The 19,663-nt window shown below is 42.1% G+C and overlaps 1 protein-coding gene across 3 annotated transcripts in view; it reads right to left on the reverse strand.

Annotated features, from left to right (window-relative positions):
• The window catches only part of POSTN (periostin), a 146,828-nt gene that overhangs the window by 13,348 nt on the left and 113,817 nt on the right, over positions 1-19,663 (reverse strand). For all 3 annotated transcript variants that reach the window (XM_030200402.1, XM_030200403.1, XM_030200404.1), the window contains exons 18-21: positions 17,856-17,921; positions 9,002-9,094; positions 7,643-7,699; positions 1,079-1,159 (exon numbers count right to left, since the gene is read on the reverse strand). In XM_030200402.1, coding sequence (XP_030056262.1) covers positions 1,079-1,159; positions 7,643-7,699; positions 9,002-9,094; positions 17,856-17,921 — 297 coding nt within the window. The remainder of the gene's footprint in view (positions 1-1,078; positions 1,160-7,642; positions 7,700-9,001; positions 9,095-17,855; positions 17,922-19,663) is intronic.

The following is a 19,663-nucleotide window of genomic DNA, read 5'->3' on the forward strand; positions in this document are numbered from 1 at the left end:
CACCGCTTAGTAAACCTAGCTCTAAAACTTAAACAATAACATCCATATAACCTCAAGCAATGGAATCCAAGTGAAATATAATCATTAATACATAAACAGTATGTGGTACTATCAAGACAATACCAGCTTCTGAAACAGCCAAGTTTTCAAAACTTTCTGAAAAGTTGCATAATTAAATTGGTGGCAAATAAAATTTGGTAGTTTATTCCACCTCTTGACTGCTTGAAAAGTGAAAGAGGCTTCTAATTCAGTTTTGTATTTAATCCCTAAAGGTGAAGGGAATTGTAAGCTCAAGTAATATCATAAGCTAGATGCATAATTTTTACCTAGTAGCAAAATCAGTGGTAACAGATATAATGGGAATAGGACATGCAGAATCAAGAAGACCAGGCAGTATAACTTAAAAACTGCATGTGCCTCAAAAGGGAACCAGCACATTATGACCTTGGCAAATGCTGTATTAAATAGTATTTCTGCATAGTAGTTGAGTTTGGAAGTTATCAGCAATAAATTTCCAAAATTGGCTCTACTTAGTGAATTGGCCCCTTAATGACTGCTGTCTAGAACAGGGATGTCCAACCTTAGTCCTCGAGGGCCACAATCTAGTCGGGTTTTCAGGATTTCCCTAATGAATATGCAAGAAATCTATTTGCATGCACTGCCTTCATCGAATGCAAATAGATCTCACTCAAATTCATTGGGGAAATCTTGAAAACTCAACCTGGTGAAGGCCGAAGTTGGACACCTTTAGTCTAGAACATAAGAATCTATTACCAAAAACACGATAGTTGTCTCTTCAGTTGGATCTATTTAGAAGAGTAATATAATATATAAATCAATGAGACAAACTGAAATGAAAGAACTATTGGACATATTGTCAAGCATCAAACATATCTCGCTGCATTGTTTGACCCAATACTTATGAAATTATACAACAAAAATTCAAATTGCATAAAACTGTTAAATAATTTACATCTACAATGTACTGGTTATTAAATATGCTTGTCCTTTAAGAACTTCTAATCCTAACTATAGGGCATATATACTTCATATCTATGTTAATAATGAAAGGACCAACCTTTTTCAATCAATTTCTTGATCAATTCCTCATCAGTGGCAGATCCACTAGCAATAATTTTTGTGTATGTGATTTCAGGCTCTAAAGAATAAAAAACAAAAGTTTGAGATCAAAGGATGTAAATGTAGGAATTGGAGCCTCTTTGAATCAACCATTTCAATTTAATCCAAATTAAGTATAAATAATGACCAAAGACTTGATTAGTTCAAATAATCTGATTTAGACAAATTGTAACGGAAAAGAGAAAGCATTTTGATCTCTGTAGGGTCATGCAGAGAGGTCATAGAAGAACTGAATGTGAACTCTCTGAGGGACGTTTTTAGACAGCCTAGGTAGTTGTCATCAACATGGACCCTTCTTACATGTGCACTTTCTGCAAATTCTCAAACAGAAATTCCACATGGTTTCTTTTGAAAATTAGTACGTGCAATTATTTTATTTCATTTATTAGGACTTATTTACTGCCTTTTTGAAGGAATTCACTCAAGGCGGTGTATAATAACAATAAATCAAACATGAGCAATAGACAATTACAGCAGTAAAAACATTCAAATAAGAATACAAAGTATGGCGTGGAGGGGCATAATCGATTACGAACGCCCATCTCTATGGGCGTCTATGTCCGAGAACGGGCGCCCATCTTTTTTTTCGATAATACGGTTTGTGCCTGGCAAATGCATCGGATTTGTGCGGATTTGATCTGGGCGGTTTCGTTTTTCAGCGATAATGGAAACCAAACAAATCCAAAGCATTGGATCGTGGGAGGGGCCAGGATTCGTAGTGCACTGGTCCCCTTCACATGCCAGGACACCAACTGGGCACCCTAGGGGGCACTTGTAACAATTTAAAAAAATTAAATACCTCCCAAGTCCATAGCTCCCATCTCTTGGGTGCTGAGCCCCTCAAATCCCCCCCAAAACCCACTGCCCACAACTCTACACCATTACCATAGCCCTTATGGCTGAAGGGGGGCACCTACATGTGGGTACAGTGGGTTTTGGGGGCGGTTTGGAGGGCTCCCATTTACCAGCACAAGTGTAACAGGTAGGGGGGGACGGGCCTGGGTCCACCTGCCTGAAGTCCACTGCACCCACTAACAACTGCTCCAGGGACCTGCATGCTGCTGTGATGGAGCTGGGTATGACATTTGAGGCTGGCATACAGGCTGGAAAAAAAAGTTGTTAAAGTCTTTTTTTTGGTGGGAAGGGGGTTAGCGACCACTGGGGGAGTCAGGGGTGGTCATCCCCTATTCCCTCCGGTGGTCATTTGGTCATTTAGGGCACTTTTTTGGGACTTGTTTGTGAAAAAAAGGGTAAAAAAATGACCCAAATTTGCGGTAAAAATGCCTTTCTTTTTTTGATTATCGGCCAAAGGCGCCCATCTCTCCTCGGCTGATAAACATGCCCTAGTCCCGCCTTCATCACGCCTCCGACACGCCCCCATCAACTTTGCCCGTTTCCGCGACAGATTGCAGTTGAAGATGCCCAAAATCAGCTTTCGATTATACCGATTTGGGCGCCTTTGCGAGATGGGCGACCATCTCCCGATTTGGGTTGAAATATGGGCGCCCAACACTTTCAAAAATAAGGCTGATAGTATACTACTTACAATGCCAACACAATATGTAATATAACATTTTAATTGACAGTGCAGGATATAAGCAAAGATGGAACATATAGATAGGTAAGAGAGTAAGAGGAGTTAGAAAGTAAGGTGACTAATTTAAAGAAAGTCGCACATGAGGTCAGAGAGATGGTTAACATATAAATAGGTAAGACAATAAGTAAATAAGGTGACTAATTTAAAGAAAGATGCTCATGAGATGGTTAAATATTATATGCATTATGGGGTAATTTCTATATATGGTGCTGAAAAAAGTGCTATTCTATAAGCTACATTTAAAGTTAGGCATGGTTTATAGAATAGTGCTTACACCCGGGAATCATGCTTAACTTTAGGCGTGGCCATTTGCATCAACTGATACGTGGTGCAAATATACACATCTAAATTAGGCGTGTATTTCCCCTTATTCTATATGTGCATAAATGTTGGGAATGCCCCAGTTCAGCCCATGATCCTTGCATTTCTGCACCCCCTTTTTTACTCATGCATAAAATTTAGGCATGATAGATCCTGTGCCTACATGGAACCCACACCTACACCTATGCACATAAATTCCAATTAAATTGAATTAGTGCCAATAATTGCTGATTAAAAAGCCAATTATTGGCACTAATTAGCTCACTAATTAAATTGGGTGTGCACATTGTGCACACACCCAAATCTGCATGTGCAATTTTTGACAACTTTTATAGAATTAGGGCGTAAACGTCTGCCCTTTTTTTGCAGCCAGATTTAGGTGAATGCAAATAACCAGGTTAAAATATCTGATTATCTTTGCAATTAGCAGTTTCTTGAGAACTGGTTTCCATAAATGGTATAAAATTCCATGTGTGCTTGCATATGTTTATTTAGCAGTGAATGAAGAACATAACAAAAAGATTCTTTGTGGCTAGTTATGCAGTTTCCCAATGATGTGTTAGTGCCTCATAATATGGGGCAATCAAAACTGCTCACATGGTTGCAAAGTCCACAGATGCTTTTCCCATGGACTTTGTACCAGTTCTCAAAGGGAAAACACTGTGTCCTTTTCTTTTATTTCTTTTATATTTATTGAATTTATAACAATAATTCACAAGTGTAAACTTGCTTAAGAAACACGGAGGTATTACAATAAAGAAAAAAAAATCACAATAATGGTAAACATTCAACCCCCTTCTTAGACCACAAAAAGGGGGAGAAGGAACAGAAATATTTAGGAGATAAAATAAAGGAAACAATATACCCTAAATTAAGGTACAATCCACAATCTATTTTAATGCCATCAGACTGTACATTACCACTGGCGATCTATTTAACATCTAGAAAAGCCCTCAGGTGTTGAGGTTCCCAAAAGATATATTTCACCCTCAAATGGTGAATTAAACATTTGCATGAATATGCCAAAAGAAACGAGGTATCTAACGCTCGGGTCTATGTTCTCATTGCCAAAAATAATTTTCTTCTGTCTTGGGTGGCCTTAGCCACATCAGGATAGACCCACACCTTCTGCCCACAGAACAAAGCCCGTGAGTTTCGAAAATATAACCGCAGTACAGCGTTCAAGTCTAATTCAAAAACAAAAGAAAAGTGTCGCTCGATTAGTAACCTCAGAGAGAGAAGACTCCAATATAGCTGCCAAATTATTTATGTCCACACCTTCTCGTTGTTGTAATTGATCTGGAATCACAGGTAAATCCCCCATTTGTCTCGAAGAAACAGGAATATAGTACACCTTATTCAAAGATGGAATGGAGGAAGAAGAATATTTCAAATTATCAACAAGGTATTTTTTGTAGAAATCAACAGAGGATAATCCTGGAGATCTAGGACAGTTCAAAATCCGAAGGTTTAACCTCCTGTTAAAATTTTCAACCTGCTCCAGTTTCCTGTGTATGAACAAATTATCTTTAACTACTGAAGCAACAGATATTTTTAGTTCTTTATTGTCTTCTTCAGTCTGCTGAGGTGATCTCAGACCTTCCTGCTTATTCATTTCAAAACAAGTAGAAAGAGCATTCACTTTGCTCACCAACAACTCTGTATCCTGTGCTGACTTCGCCACAGTCACTACAAGTGCCTGAAGGGTCTTCCAAATGCTGCCCAGGGTCACCACTGATTTTCCCAAGGGAGCTGAAATCAAATTTGCTCCCTGCCCCTGCGGTTCAGCATTCGCTTCCTCTGGCCTGGCACCGCTGATGGAGATCCCTACAGCTACGTCTTCCGCATGAAGGGGGAGCTCAGTTTCACTCCTAGATCCAGCAGGCATGGCGGAGAAATGGCTGATGGAGGGGATAAAGAGATGTTTGCCCCAAAAAGTGCGGATGCTCCTCAAACCACACTCACCTTGGGGTCTCCAGCTCTGGTAACATTGTGTGGAATGCACACAGCTAACTGATCAAGCGTTGTTTGTGCTGGAGAGGAAGAGTGGGCTGGCATTGGCTGCAGCCTCACCACCCCCTTCCTTTTGGAATGGGGCATAACTCAGAGGAAACAATACAGTGGAAAAAACAAACTTCCAGCAAACATTGATCAGTAAGTCACCATGCACAGCTCAATCCGCCATCTTGTTAGGCCCCATCAACTCTGTGTCCTTTTCTTTGAAAACGTATCTGCAGACATATGAACCTGCTTTTTCTGTGAATACCAACAGGCATAATTTTGAATATGCAGAACTATGGCATGTTGTTGCAACCCATGCCCTAACCCAGGGGTAGGCAACTCCGGTCCTCGAGAGCCGCAGGCAGGTCAGGTTTTCAGGCTATCCACAATGAATATGCAGGAGATAGATTTGCATACCATGGAGGTAGTGCTTGCAAATCTATCTCCTGCATATTCATTGTGGATATCCTGAAAACCTGACCTGCCTGCAGCTCTCGAGGACCGGAGTTGCCTACCCCTGCCCTAACCCCCATCTACAGAAATGCCTGTACAAAAATGCAGATAAACTACCCGCACTGAGGAACAATGAGAGGAATTTTATAAAGGGGCACCTATAGGGAGCCTGCTTTCCTTTACAGGGGCTCAGGCGGCACTGTTCCGGGAGTAGCATATCCCCCCATACCGGCCTCAGTCTGGCATCTTCCCCCTCACTTCTTCAATCCCCTTCCCCGAGCCTATCTTTGTTTATTAAAAGTTGGTGGCAGCAGCAATTCCCATTGGCTACTCTGCTGCTGGAATGATCTCTTCTCTCTATTGCGGCCCGCCTCTGACGTAACTTCCTGTTTCCTCAGAGGCGGGCCACAGAAGAGAAAGAGGCCAGTGTTGGTGGCAGGGCAGCCTATGGGAATCGCTGCCACTGCCGTCTTTTGGAAAACAAAGGTAGGTTCGGGGAAGGGGGTTCAAGAAGGAAGGGGGGAGATGCCAGACCATGACTGGGGGGGAGGAGGGGTGCCATCTCAGCCCCCGCCTCAGACGGTATCTCAGCCCTCATCTCGGGCTGTAGGTTGACTTGAGCTGCCCCTGTAACCAGATGTATACACATGCATGTTTTTAAGCTCAAACATTTAGGGGCCCTTTTACTAAGCCACGTAGGCACCTACGCGCACCCAAAGCACACCAAATTGTAGTTACCGCCCGGTTAACATGTGGCCCTTGCAGTAATTTCAATTTTGGCATGCGTCCGCTACGTGTATCTAAAAAATATTTTTCTTTTCTGATGCATGGCAGCTACACACGTCAAGTGGAATTTGATGCATGTAGAACATTACCACCGGCTACTGTGTGAGACTTTACCACTAGGTCAATAGCTTGCGGTAAGGTCTCAGACCCAAAGTGGACATGCAGCAATTTTCATTTTGCCGCATGTCCATTTTTGGCAAAAAAAAGGCATTTTTTTGTAGATGTGCTAAAAAAATAATTCTGTGCGTGCCCAAAACACGCGTCTACACTACCGCAGGCCATTTTTCAGCACACCTTAGTAAAAGGACCCCTTATAGAGCTAGTTTAAATGTTTGTGTCTAGATTCAAGAGATGTTACCTGCACATTTGGGCCCTATCCAGACTCCATCCATGTGAATGGCAACCAGCAAAGTATGCATTTTCAAAGATATGCACATGCTTACAGGCTAATGCATAAGCAGGTTACTATTTACATGCATATGTGTTCACATACATGTATGAATGACTCAAATACTAATAATTACGTGTGTATTTGCAGCCTAACATTGAGTGGCTTCTTATAGCATTGCCTCCAATGAGCCTATATTTAATTGCAGGGAGAGTGGGCCATTTCCCTAGGTAAACAGCAGTTAGAAACTATGGGAATTGCATATGTCCAAGTACTGGGAAGTTGCCTATTGAAGCCTGTTTTTTTTTAAAAGGTCTTTACAAAATAGGTTACAGCAAAGGTGTGAAAGTGTGCAAATAATTTATATAGTATGTGTAGCCCTGTATTTTATAAAATATGTGATTGCACTGCAACCCCATCTCTGCACCCAGGAATGGCTTCACACCGATCAGGTAAAAGTGCATCCACTCTTTACACTAAGCCCTTAATGTGCAGTTAGCGTGCAAGAACAGATTACCACGTAAACGTGTTAAAGCGTTTTGCAGTATTTTCCCTGTTTTCCAAGCTAAACCATGCAGTATTTATTTCTAAACAACATTTTTTTCGGAGCGGCGTGACTTGGACTTGGAAAGGGCATGTTTGCGTTCACCAGCTAGCCCATTAGCATACACTAACTGGTTAACGCAGAACTAATATGGGAGCACTTAGTGACTCCTAAACAGGAGGCAGCAGGGTGCTCCCAGGTTAAATGTTTGCAGGTCTTGTGTGCTAATGGCAATATTAATGCACAACTTTTAAATAAATAAATAAAACTATAAAAGTGCTGTGTAAAATCTGAGCTTAACATGCAGGAAAGTTCCACATTTGAATGTGCTAAACACAGATTTTGCTGCACTTTAGTAAAGTGCAAAGTTCGATCATCATTTGAAAATAACAAGTTATACAAATTACAGTACCATGTTTGATCACTGTGGTAGGATTCTCCTCAATTGTATATGTTCTCACAACTGGCTCTGTTAAAATTAAAAAAAAAAAGACAGAATATCTTGGGTTTACATTTTTGATAACCAGATTATCATATATATAATACATGCTTACAAAGTGTAGTTAGCTCTAGGGTTAGTTCGTATGATTTATATTACCCTATGGTAAATGTAAGATCATTTCTTGGCTCAGGTTCTTGCTTACCAAGTCAATTACTACTACTACTACTACTACTACTACTACTACTACTACACAAGAACAACAACAACTACTACTACTACCTCACTTTTGAAACAGTTGAATACAGTGGAGTCAATATTAAAAGCAATTTAACTGGCCAGAAATGTCTCCTGGCCAGTTAAATTGCTTGTATATGGCTTTCCACTGATATTTACCTAAGTTTAGTGGCCATATTGGAAGCTTAAAAGTCAGACAAAAACAAAAAAAAGGCAAAGATCTGCCACAGAAATGGCTTAAAAGTCAGGCCTATATTTGGGGACATTTTACAAAGTCGCGCTACCGTTTTTAGCTTGTGGTAAAAATAAGCTGGTGGTAAAACACTAAGACGCCCATAGGAATATAATGGTTGTCTCAGCGTCAGTGGCGTTCCGACGCTGGCTGACACCCGGGGTGGATCGCCGATACGCCCCCCCCTGGCAAAATGACACCTCCCCCCGGCAAAATGACACCCCCCCGGGTGCACGCCGCTGGGGGGATGCCACGGCGCGCAGCGTGCGCCTGTCGCCCTGTCGGCTCCGAGTTCGCATGTGTTCACTGCTTCCTCTGCCCCGGAACAGGAAGTAACCTGTTCTGGGGCAGAGGAAGCAGTGAACACATGCGAACTCGGAGACAGGGTGACAGGTGCGCACCATGGCACCCCCCAGCGGCGTGCACCCAGGGCGGACCGCCCCCACCCCCCTTGGTACGCCACTGCTCAGCGTTTACCGCCTGCTGATTTTTACCGCAAGCTAAAAACGCTAGTGCAGCTTTGTAAAAGAACCCCTTTATGCAGTGTCACTTAGGTGATTAACTTCTGAATATTGTACTTAACCACATAAGAGATAGCCAGTTACATAAACTTGGATATTCAATGTAAGTGCCCAGATATGGCCAGCATTGAATATCCAGGAATAACACTGACAGCAGCTAAAAAAAATGCTCACCTCCAGCAGTTGAATATCTTCCCCAGTATTTCTATAGAATCAAACAGCCCTGCTGGCACCATACATTCCTTTGCCTCTGTGACATAGCTAAACTCAAATAAATTGCTTCTTTTCTAATACAGCAAACGTTGTTTTTTTTAATCAGAAAAGCGAAATGAAACTCTTCACCTCCTTGAATTATTTTTGTGATGCGAGTCTCGGTTCCTGCTACTATCTCCGGCTCTCCTTCAATCACCTTGGTGATCGTAGTTATTTGGGGCTCTGAAAAATACCAGTTTAAATAATAAGGTAACATTTCATAGAGCGGACCTTAATAGCATGTGTAAACCATAAACAAGTAGCCAAAAAGGACAAGGAGCCTTCAAGAATGGGGGCGTCACAACTGTACCTTATTAATCAGACCCAACCCGACACAGCCCATGTTTTGGCGAAACCACCTGCGTCAGGGGTCTAGTTGCAGGATACTGGAACATGGCTGATTTGGTTCACACAGGCAGCGACTTTGAAGCTCACTCACGTTCCTGTCCCTTTTTTTCAGCATTTATTTTACTACTCAAGACTTGTTATTTTAAAGGCAAGATTGTATCTCTCCATTGAGTGATTGATACATTTGGATTCTGACACTGCAACGAGACCCCTGATGCAGGCGATTTTGCTGAAACACGGACCATGTTGGGTCTGATTAATAAAGTACAGTTTTGAAGGCTCCTTGTGCTTTTTTGGCTTAATCATTTTCATTAAATCATAAAGTTGGGGATAAAAAAAACAAAAACAGGAGTTTATATACTTCAGAAATATTCAAATACAGACACTCCAGACAATTTTAAACAAATTCAAAATATTTATTAATACATTCACAATCACTCCAACTCATTCATACCTCACCAACATATTATTAACAGCTCTAAATATAGCAAACTTCAGATGAATATGCAATCAAATACCTTTTGTCCAAGGAAAGACCTTTATGAAGAAACAGTGTGTTGCTCAATATTCTCTTATCCACCAAGTAGGAAAGCACCACAGAATGGTAAAGAGTTCTCTTATAAAATATCACCAGTCAAACGATGAACTAACACTCCACTCTGTGAATGCCGATATTGTCAAGCATCAATTCTCCAGATATACAGCAGATCCTTCAAATGAACTCTAAGTCTTCACACTCATCAAAGCAACACCACAAATATTAGGCTGCCATTGGGTCAGCTGTTCAGTGTGTTACATAGTTGCTCCTCTGCTCCTTGATGTGAGATGTAACACACTGAACAGCTGACCCAATGACAGCCTAATGTTTGTGGCGTTGTGCCTAAATCCTTGGAACACCCATGACCCACCCATGCACCTCCCTTGGCCATACCTACATACACAATACTTCATCTGTGGATTAAAAGAAAGCTGGTATGTATATATACTAGGAAAATCCATATATTTAATTTTAAAAATGTTATTAAGGAACATCACCTACAGTAGAACAAATTTGCAACCTTATCAACAAAATCTTGGACTAATCAGTGTTTTTCTCAACATTTACACATTTGATACCATAGAGTTTTCCTCAGAAAGTTTTGGCAGCTGGGTGGCATGAAGTACTACCCTACAATGGCAAAAGGAAGCAAGTGTCTATTTTTACTCAAGCACTTGCTTCCTTTTGCCATTGCAGGGCAGAGTAGCTGGGTTGGGGCAGAGGAATGCTTACATTTCCAAAGACCTTTGGTCTGACACAGTATAGCAGTTCTTATGAATTAAATGCAAACATGCTCTGTAGCCACAAAAATCTAACCTCTTCCCAGCAGCAGGTAGGATATTTCTTCTTGGAAGTGGCCAAACAAAATATATTCTGATTCTAATGTAATCTGAGCAACAGCAACATTAAATCTCTCCATTACCAGACACACTATGAAATACAAAACCTGAAAAAAATTCCAAACCTGACATACTTCCAAACCTGACATACAACTGTAGCACTAATTCCAAAGATTCAAATAGCAACACCTATGAATAAGCAACACTACAAATAGTGCACTGAGCCATAGAATACCAATATACCTACTACTGGTCAGAAGGAATAAGTGGGATTTCTATAGATTTCTACACAAACTGCATGCAAATAATATAATGACCCTCGGTCACAGGCAAAACACAATGACAAACAGACCCTCATCAAATTAGAAACAGAAATATGAAAATAAAAATTGAACTGGTAACCCCAAGAAGTCAAAACGCAGCACTCAACACTGGAAAAATAAAAGCAAATTCATTTACTCTTGTATTGAACACAATACAAAGATATATGTGAAGTACATTTCTCAAAACTAACATATTCCAATTCATAAATTCATAATAAAAACACTTCCCCCCCCCCCCCCCCCCCACCTTTGTTGTCTGGGCATTTTATTTTTCCCATCATGTCAGTCTCAGTGAGTTTCTTCTGCTTTCCTGTCTATCTTCTGCCAACTTTTTCTATTTGTCCTTTCTCCTTGTTCCTCTTGTCTTCTTTTATTCCTTTACATATGTCTCTGATATATTTATCTTTCCCTTTTAGCTCTTCTCTCCCTTTCTGTCTATTCAAATTTCACCCTCTTTCTCACCCTCTAGTTCTCCAACTCCTTCTTTTTTACTTTTCACATACCCTATCAACTCTCCATCGCCTCCTCTCAGTCCCTAACTCTCTCATTTCCGATATCACTTCTTCCCCAATCTCCTATTCCCTTCTCTCGCCCCCTATTACCACATTTTTACCTTCTGCACTCACCATTCTCCTCTCACTCATCTCCTTGACAATCTCTCTTGATCTCTCCCACATTTTGTTCAGCATTTCCACGCCCTCCACCTTTGTAGCTCAGCATCTCATCTTTCTCTCCTTCTTTCACTCCCATACTGTTGCAGCCCAGCATCTTCCCTCTCTCCTTTTTTGCATCCCCATACTCTTGTAGCCAAATATCTTTGCTCTCTCACACTCCCCCCAACATTAGTAGCCTATCATCTCCCTGTCCCAACAGTGCAACTGCTCTCCTTTTTAGCCTTTTTAGCTTCTCCTTTTTCTCTCTCCTTCCCCCCATAGTCAGCATCTCCCTCTCTATCCCTTTTTTCTCCTTTTCCTCATAGTCAGCATCTCCTCCCCCTCTTTCCCATTCTTCTCCTCTCCTCCAATAGTCAGCATATCCCCACTGTTTCCCACTTCATATCTACAAGTCCACTCTCTCTTCTCTCCCCTTGACCCCATTATGCCATCTCCTCCATTTCCAGCATTTCTCCTCCACCCCAACCAGAGGTCCAATATTTCTCCTTCTCCTCCTCCCCTACAACACGCAACCTCACCATTGGTCCAGCTATTGTCCTTCCCTCCCCCATTCACAAACCACTGATCCAGCTTGTCTCCTTCTTTTCCCCCACCCACCATTAGTCTAACTTTAACTCTCACTCAACCAATAGTCCAGCCTTGCTTCTTCTCCCCGCCAACCCTGGTCTAGCTTTTCTCCTCCTCACCACCCACCATTGGTCTAGTTTTTCTCCATCTCCTCCCAACCCCACCCCACCCACCCACCATTGGTCTAGCATTTCTCCTTCTCTGTTCCTCCTTCTAGCCAGCCAGACACCCCCCACAACCATTGGTCCAATTTTCCTCCTTCTCCCCACTCCATTCCACCCACCTACCACTGGTCCTGCTTTTCTCCTCCCCCCACCCACCATCAGTCCTGCATTTCTTCTTCCCCCCCCCCCCCCCCCGCAATAAGGCTTCTATCATTTTTGCTCCTTCTCTAATGCGCAATGGAATCCTTCCCTCCCTCCCTCTCCCCACCCCACCCCATACCTTATCAAAGCTGTCTTCTTGCTTTAGAGGCTGCAAGCAGCGAGCAGCAATTCACAACATGCTGCTCATGCTGAAACCAGAGCCTTCTGTCTGATATTCCTGCCTATACAGAAATAGGAAGTTGCATCAGACACAAGGCTCCGATGTCAGAACAAGAAGCATGTTGTGAATCGCTGCTTGCTGCTGACAACCTCTAAAGCAGAAGGCAGCCTTGAAAAAGTATAGGGGGGGTGGGGAGAGGGAGGGATAGAGAAAGAGCAAAAGGGAGAAAAGATTGACCGGGGAGAGGGGGGGGGGGGCGTCATGTGTGTTGATGTCAGTTCCTGAACCCAAGGGAATGCTGCTACACCATTCCACTTCGTTCCAGCACAAACTAAACTCTTGATTATTTTAATCCACCTGGTCCATTGGATGTCATAGATGCTGTATTCATTGCTTCCCAAATGCTGGCATGAACAGCTATGGGTTTGTAACCCATGAATCATGCTAATAGTTTTTGATGGCGGACCAGTAACAAATATTGTGCAGAGTAAAAGGGACTGATAATTGTGTTTTACTAAATAACAGAAAAGTTCAAGAAACATTATAATATTGTGGAAGCATGCTATGCAGCCCTCAAGATTTAGACAGTTGCATCTGCATGAGCTGTAAATATGTGTGAGGATACTGTTCAATAAATGCAATTGTAATAACCTGTAAAATTTGTGGAAAACCATATGCACTGAAAGAGTTTGCACATTAAAGAGCATGGGACCCTTTCAGTAAAGATTTTGCACTTACCTCGCATTAAAGGTAAAAATTAACATGCAGTAAGTGCAAAAAATGCACTGTAGTTGCAGGCGGCTATACCACAGAGTGAGAGATTTTTTTGTTTGGTACTTGGGAAGATTAGGGGGGTAAGGTGCCTTGAGGGGGTTGGATGGAGTAATGTTGGGGGTCAGGGGGCCAACCTCAGCCCATCAAGCAGGAACTCATGCATGCGTTGGGATCAGTGAAAGTGTTGATTTCACACCACTGTGTTAGGCCCTTTCCTTGCTGTTATCATACCTCCTGCCAAGGAAAACGTGGTAAGCAGAACCACAGGAGCCAACTTTTCAAAATGATTGGGGGTGCTGACATTTTTTTTTTTTTACAGGTGGTGCATTCCCCCCTCCCCCTCGTCCCCCCTCCCCCTCATTTCCTGTTTCCGCAAGGGCGGGACCAGAGCTGAGAGAGAAGGAGAGAGAAGGGCCGAGCCTGCATGCATTTCACCGCTGATACCGGCCGCTGTAACCCGTCCCCGACGAGGTAAGTCAAGACAAGTCAAGAGATGACTTTTAAAATTCAGAGGGAGGGAGGGGGCCTGGAACTCGAAGGAAGGGAGGGAGGGACGACGAACCTGGAACTCGGAGGGAGGGAACGAACTACTTCCGGTGGGTGGAATATTGGGGGTGCTTGAGCACCCACAACACCCACGGAGTCGGCACCTATGAGCAGAACCACATGTAAATGGCCCCCAATCTTTACATTTATAATCCAGTCTACACATGGGGATGCTTTTAAAACAAGGGCCTAAACCTAAAGAGAAGTTCACTCAAAAATGAAACACAGCTCCCTAACTATGCAGGTACAAAATGAATTCATACTGTATTTAGTACCTCTGTGTGTTTAAATTTAAGTATCCCCACAAAAGAAATTTATACAGTGTATCCACCATTTACAATTAAGGTCGTTTCTGATTATGATTAAGCTACTACACTTTCAAGAGAACTAGTTCAAATTAACCTTCATTTCCAAAGACGGCATCATGTAGAAACATTCATTCTTCATTTGATTGTCAGTGAGTTCATTGAAGAAGTATGGCCAGAAAGTGTGCATGTACAATATACACTTCTCACCCCACAGACTACACAGGCTCCCATGTACTTACAGGAAAAGTGTCCTTTGCAAAAAGGCAGCATGCAAAGAAAAAAAAAAATGCAGTGTTTACATTTGAAACAGTCTGAAAGCATGTACAGCCTCTTAGAAAATGGTGCTAGCGAGTCCCGCCCTTCCGGAAACAGGAAATGAGGGCAGGTCCAGAGGTAGAGCTGAGACAGAAAGGAAGGCAGGCTGAAGCGCCGTGCCTGCTCGCCTTTTACTGCTGCCGCAGGACCCCGAGGTAAGAACTTTTCAATTCAGGCCGGCACGCAGGAAGGCGAGGGGCAGGCGGAGGACTGGGAGAAGAGAGCAGGCAACGCAGGTCGGGCTGCCACTCAGAGGGGAGAGAGTGTGAGGGAGGCAAGGGGGTATGGAACTTGGAGGAGAGGGGGGCATGGAACTCGGAGGGGAGGGGAGAGGGAGGGGAGGGGGGCCTGGAACTCGGAGGAGAGGGAGGGAGGGGGCATGCAAGAGGGAGGGAGGGAGTGCGGGGGCATGGAACTCGGAGGAGAGGGTGGCCTGGAACTCAGAGGAGAGAAAGGGGGGCCTAGAACTCGGATGAGAGGAGGGAGGGGGCCAAGCTGGAACTCGGAGGATAACCTTGCTAGCGCCCGTTTCATTTGTGTCAGAAATGGGCATGTTTTACTAGTTTAAAATAAATGGAAACAAAGGAGTCATGTTACATTAAGGCCTTTCTACTCACCATGGTAAATAAGTGGCCCAGAATGCATTAATTTCACCCGTCCAAACTAGTGCAAGCCACTTTTTAATGCAGCTTAGTAACAGGGCACCTATGTAACTTTTAAAGTTTATACTCTTTGAAAATATGCCTCTAAGCTTTCATCTGAAAAGTCATCTTTATTTAGGAGCTTAAAATTATGCTAAGAAATTTAGAACTGCCATTCATTTGTCTAGATTTATGAGCCTAGTCGTGAAAATTACTGCTAAAGCTCCTAACTTCTTTTTTCCACATCCTACATCTGTCTCCATTGCCACCCACTTTTTATGCTCCTAAATGAAGGCATTTCCTGAAATCTTTAGTAAAAAGAGGTCAATTTATGAGCATAACTCTCGAATCCTTTGAATATTGAGCCTTTTTTAAAAATGGGGCGGTGCATAAGTACATAAGTGTTGCCATACACAAATACCTGGCAAGATCCCAAAACAGTACAATACATCTTATGCTGCTTATCCAAGAAATAAGCAGTGGATTTTGCCAACTCCATTTTAATAATGGCTTATGGACTTTTAGGAAGCTATCCAAACCTTTTTTAAACCCCACTAAGCTAACTGCTTTTACCACATTCTCTTGCTGTGCACTAATATTAAAAGTAGTGAAAGACTATTTACTGCCTGAGCTCTTACTGCCATCTATTTACTTGGTGATAAGGGCTTACGTGCTACTTGTGCGGTAATCAGGCAGCACGCGGCAATGTGGCCAAGCTACCGATTACCGCCGGGAAAGCCCCCTGTAGTAGAAAATGATCCTGTCGGGGACAGAATGCTGGGCTCAGTGGACCCTTGGTCTTTTCCCAGTATGGCATTACTTATGTACTTATGTATCTCTACCACGGGAAACAGTGCTGCCAACTTTGGGAATCACCTTCGAGCACCTGCACTACCCCAGTGGTAGTTTCAATTTAGCGCACGTTACCCACACGTTAGCCCTTCCACAGTTTAGTAAAAGGTCCCCATAGTAAGCTATGGAACTTTGTAAGTCTAAATGCTTTGAAAATGATTCCCTTAGGCTCATATGTTTGGTGAAAATATGGCACAAATTTAGGAGCCTTGGGGGGTCCTTTTTCTAAGTTGCACTAATGGACTTAGTGCACGCAAAATGCTAAGAAGCCGATAGGTATAAAGGACTCAATTTGGGCGCCGATAAAAATTATTGATGAGTGCTGCTCAGAGTTGAGTGCCATTATTAGAATAGTGATTTGCACTGGGATCTGTGCCTAATTTTGGGCACGAGAATTTACAACAACTGAAACCTTGGTGTAAATTCTTGCCCCTAAATTAGGTGCGGATCCCTGAATTCTATTACACTGTGCACAAATTCCAGGAAAGCCCCTCTCATGGCATGCTACCTTTTTGGATCTATCCATAAAAGTTACGTGCGGATCCCAGCTCTTAAAAATGTGCATGCAAATTTTAATTAATGCCAATTAACACCGATAAATGATTATTAGAGCCCAATTGTGAGCACTAAATTGGCTCGTTTATCAATTAAATTGCTCATGCAAATTGGGATGTGCACCCAAATTTAAGGGCACAATTTTGAGTGCCATATATAGAATTAGGATGAAATGGGCTTCTTAGCATTTAGCATGCGCTAAATCTAATAGAACACCTTAGTATAGGACCTCTAAATTTGAGAGTTCATTTTTTAAAATATATGGCTCAAATTGTTTTGTTTTCACTATTCATATTTATACTTTTTTTTCTTCAGTTGTTTATAATTTTGTCTCCTTTTAACTTCTCTTTTCTACTGCTGTCCTACAATCTTATTTCTTCATTGTCTCTCCAAAGGTGATGAGAATCTACTTCCTTCCGATTGTCTGCTTAGTTTCAGGTGGCAGAGAGCCAAGAGACTGATCAAATGAAAATGATAAAGGGGATGGGATGACTTCCCTATGAGGAAAGACTAAAGTGGCTAGGGCTCTTCAGTTTGGAGAACAGACAGCTGAGAGGAGATATGATAGATGTATATAAAATACTGAATGGAGTGGAACATGTAGATGTGAATCATTTGTTTATTCTTTCCAAAAATACTAGGACTAGGTGGCACGCAAAGAAGCTAATAAGTATTAAATTTAAAACTAAATTAGAGAAAATATTTCTTCACTCAATGACTAATTAAACTCAAATTCATTGCCAGAAAATGTGGTAAAAGCAGTTAGCTTAGCAGGGTTTAAAAAAAAGGTTGGATACTTTCCTAAAAGAAAAGTCCATAAGCCATTATTAAAGATGGACTTGGGAAAATCCACTCCATATTCTAGGATAAGCAGCATAAAACCTGATTTGCTGTTCTGGGATCTTGCCAGGTACTTGTGACCTGGATAGGCCACTGTTGGAAACAGGATACTGGGCTTGATGGACCTTCGGTATGTCCCAGTATGGCAATGCTTATGTTCTCATGTTAAATAAAGCTGCTAAATGAAAGCAACTGAAGCAAAGACAGTTTAAAAGACTGACTAGTGTGGAATAGCTGGTGAAGTTTAAGGTCCCCATTTAGCACAACGTAAGTAATTCCTGTAAACAAAAAAACCCAACAACAACAACAAAAAAACAATTCTGCTCTTTATAACCTACCCTGAATGATTGTTTTTTGGATTGTGTGGCCTCCAACGACTTTGGAAATTTTTTCAATAGGGAACTCTGAAATAAACATAAAACAATTACGAAAACAAAATGTTTTTGTCCGTATGTACAAATGACTTCCTTTTAAATGTTTCAAAAGGCTTGTCTTACCTAACCAGAACATTCCCTGTAATTATTAGGGATGTACAACACTCTTTATACAGAGAAAGTGAAACTGGTAGGGTATGTTTGGTTTGTTGTTGTGGATTTCATACACTTTTATCCATGTTTGGAAGAAAGATTCCACGAGCATCCTTAATTTACTATTAACTCAGTACAATGAAAATGAAATTGTAATGATTCACATTAGAATTTGCTGCTAGGAATGAAATTACTTCTTTGGTACCTCTGGGTGCAGAGTTGGGCAACTTCCTTCACAGAAGTTGTAGCCCAAGCTTGGATTTTGGCACAAAGTAGACAACTGTATGTAGCACAGTATTTAAAGCTAACATACCACCATCGATGTCTGTCACTGGCTGTCCTCTTGAGTCAGGGCCTGCAGTAGCAGCAGCACCAACTCAAAGAAAGACTAACACAAGGCCTGTGAGCATGCAGAAGATCACAGGCCTGTGATGGCCCATTTTCCTTACAAGGGTTCTTTGCTAATAGTGTGGGTATAGGCCATTACAGGACTTGTGATAGCTCACCAGTTCACAGACCCCATGCTGGTGTTGCTACTAGCCCCAGTTAAAGACGGGAAAAAGATGCCATGTGGGGAAAGAAAACAATCTGGACAATGGTGATCTGGGTAATCCAGGGCAAACCCTTTCTTCATCTCCTTCAATGATCTCTGAGGCACAGGAGCCAGCTCTGTGGGTACCAATCGGTGCTAAGTACCCCCAATATTGAGCAAGCTCCTTCACTCTGTTCAGAGGGGTAATTTGTATTGTGATTGGCACCCCCAATGATTTTGAAATGTTGGCTTCTATGCTCGTGAGTATCCCCCTCAACAATATCTACAAGCAGCCACATTTTTAATTTGATCCTGCATGCCAGCCCCTCCCATTAGTAAGTGCAGAAGTGAAAAGATAACTACTTCTTCCATAGGGCGACCCTCTCTCTCACAAAACACTCAGTTGGGAGTACCACCATCCTACTGGATGTCCTTTCTTAAAGGCACAGGACTAAACCAGTGATGAATCCACAGTGCTTGAATCTTCCTGGGTTGGTCCGGCACCCTTAAAGGAACAGGTCCGACGTTACACTTCTGCTCAGGATGAGTGGCACAACAGACATTTCATATGGGGGATGAATCCAAAATCTAAGTCTTGAGCTGATCTAGATAGAGGCAGGGCTACCAGAACATTGAAGAATAATTAAAAACAAATTGCAGTGTAACATCTATATTTACGGGTTGTTTTACTACAGTGCACCGTAATCTGGGCTTAATGTGTTCTAACACAGGACTTTTCCATTGAATAAGCCCAGATTTAATGCAGCACTTTTTCAGAGCATTTTCTATTTTTTGAATTTCAGGTGCATTAGAGTGTGGTACCTGTAAAAAGCTAATGCAGGAGCCCAGATATGGTCCAGCATTGACTATCCGGAGTTAATTCAGCCTGCAGCTCTAAACAGCTTAAAAACTGCTGAACACCATGGGCTGAGTATCTACCCCTGAGCAATTTAAACTATCATTAAACTACAATTCGCAACCAGTTCACACTTTGAAGTACTGGAAAATTTGGTCTTTCACCTCCACATTGGAAAGAGTACATTTAGGGGTTATTTTACAAAGAAGTGCTAAAAGGTGGCCTGCACTA

Source organism: Microcaecilia unicolor, chromosome 4 (assembly GCF_901765095.1).
Source record: "Microcaecilia unicolor chromosome 4, aMicUni1.1, whole genome shotgun sequence".
NCBI classification, from domain to species: domain Eukaryota; kingdom Metazoa; phylum Chordata; class Amphibia; order Gymnophiona; family Siphonopidae; genus Microcaecilia; species Microcaecilia unicolor.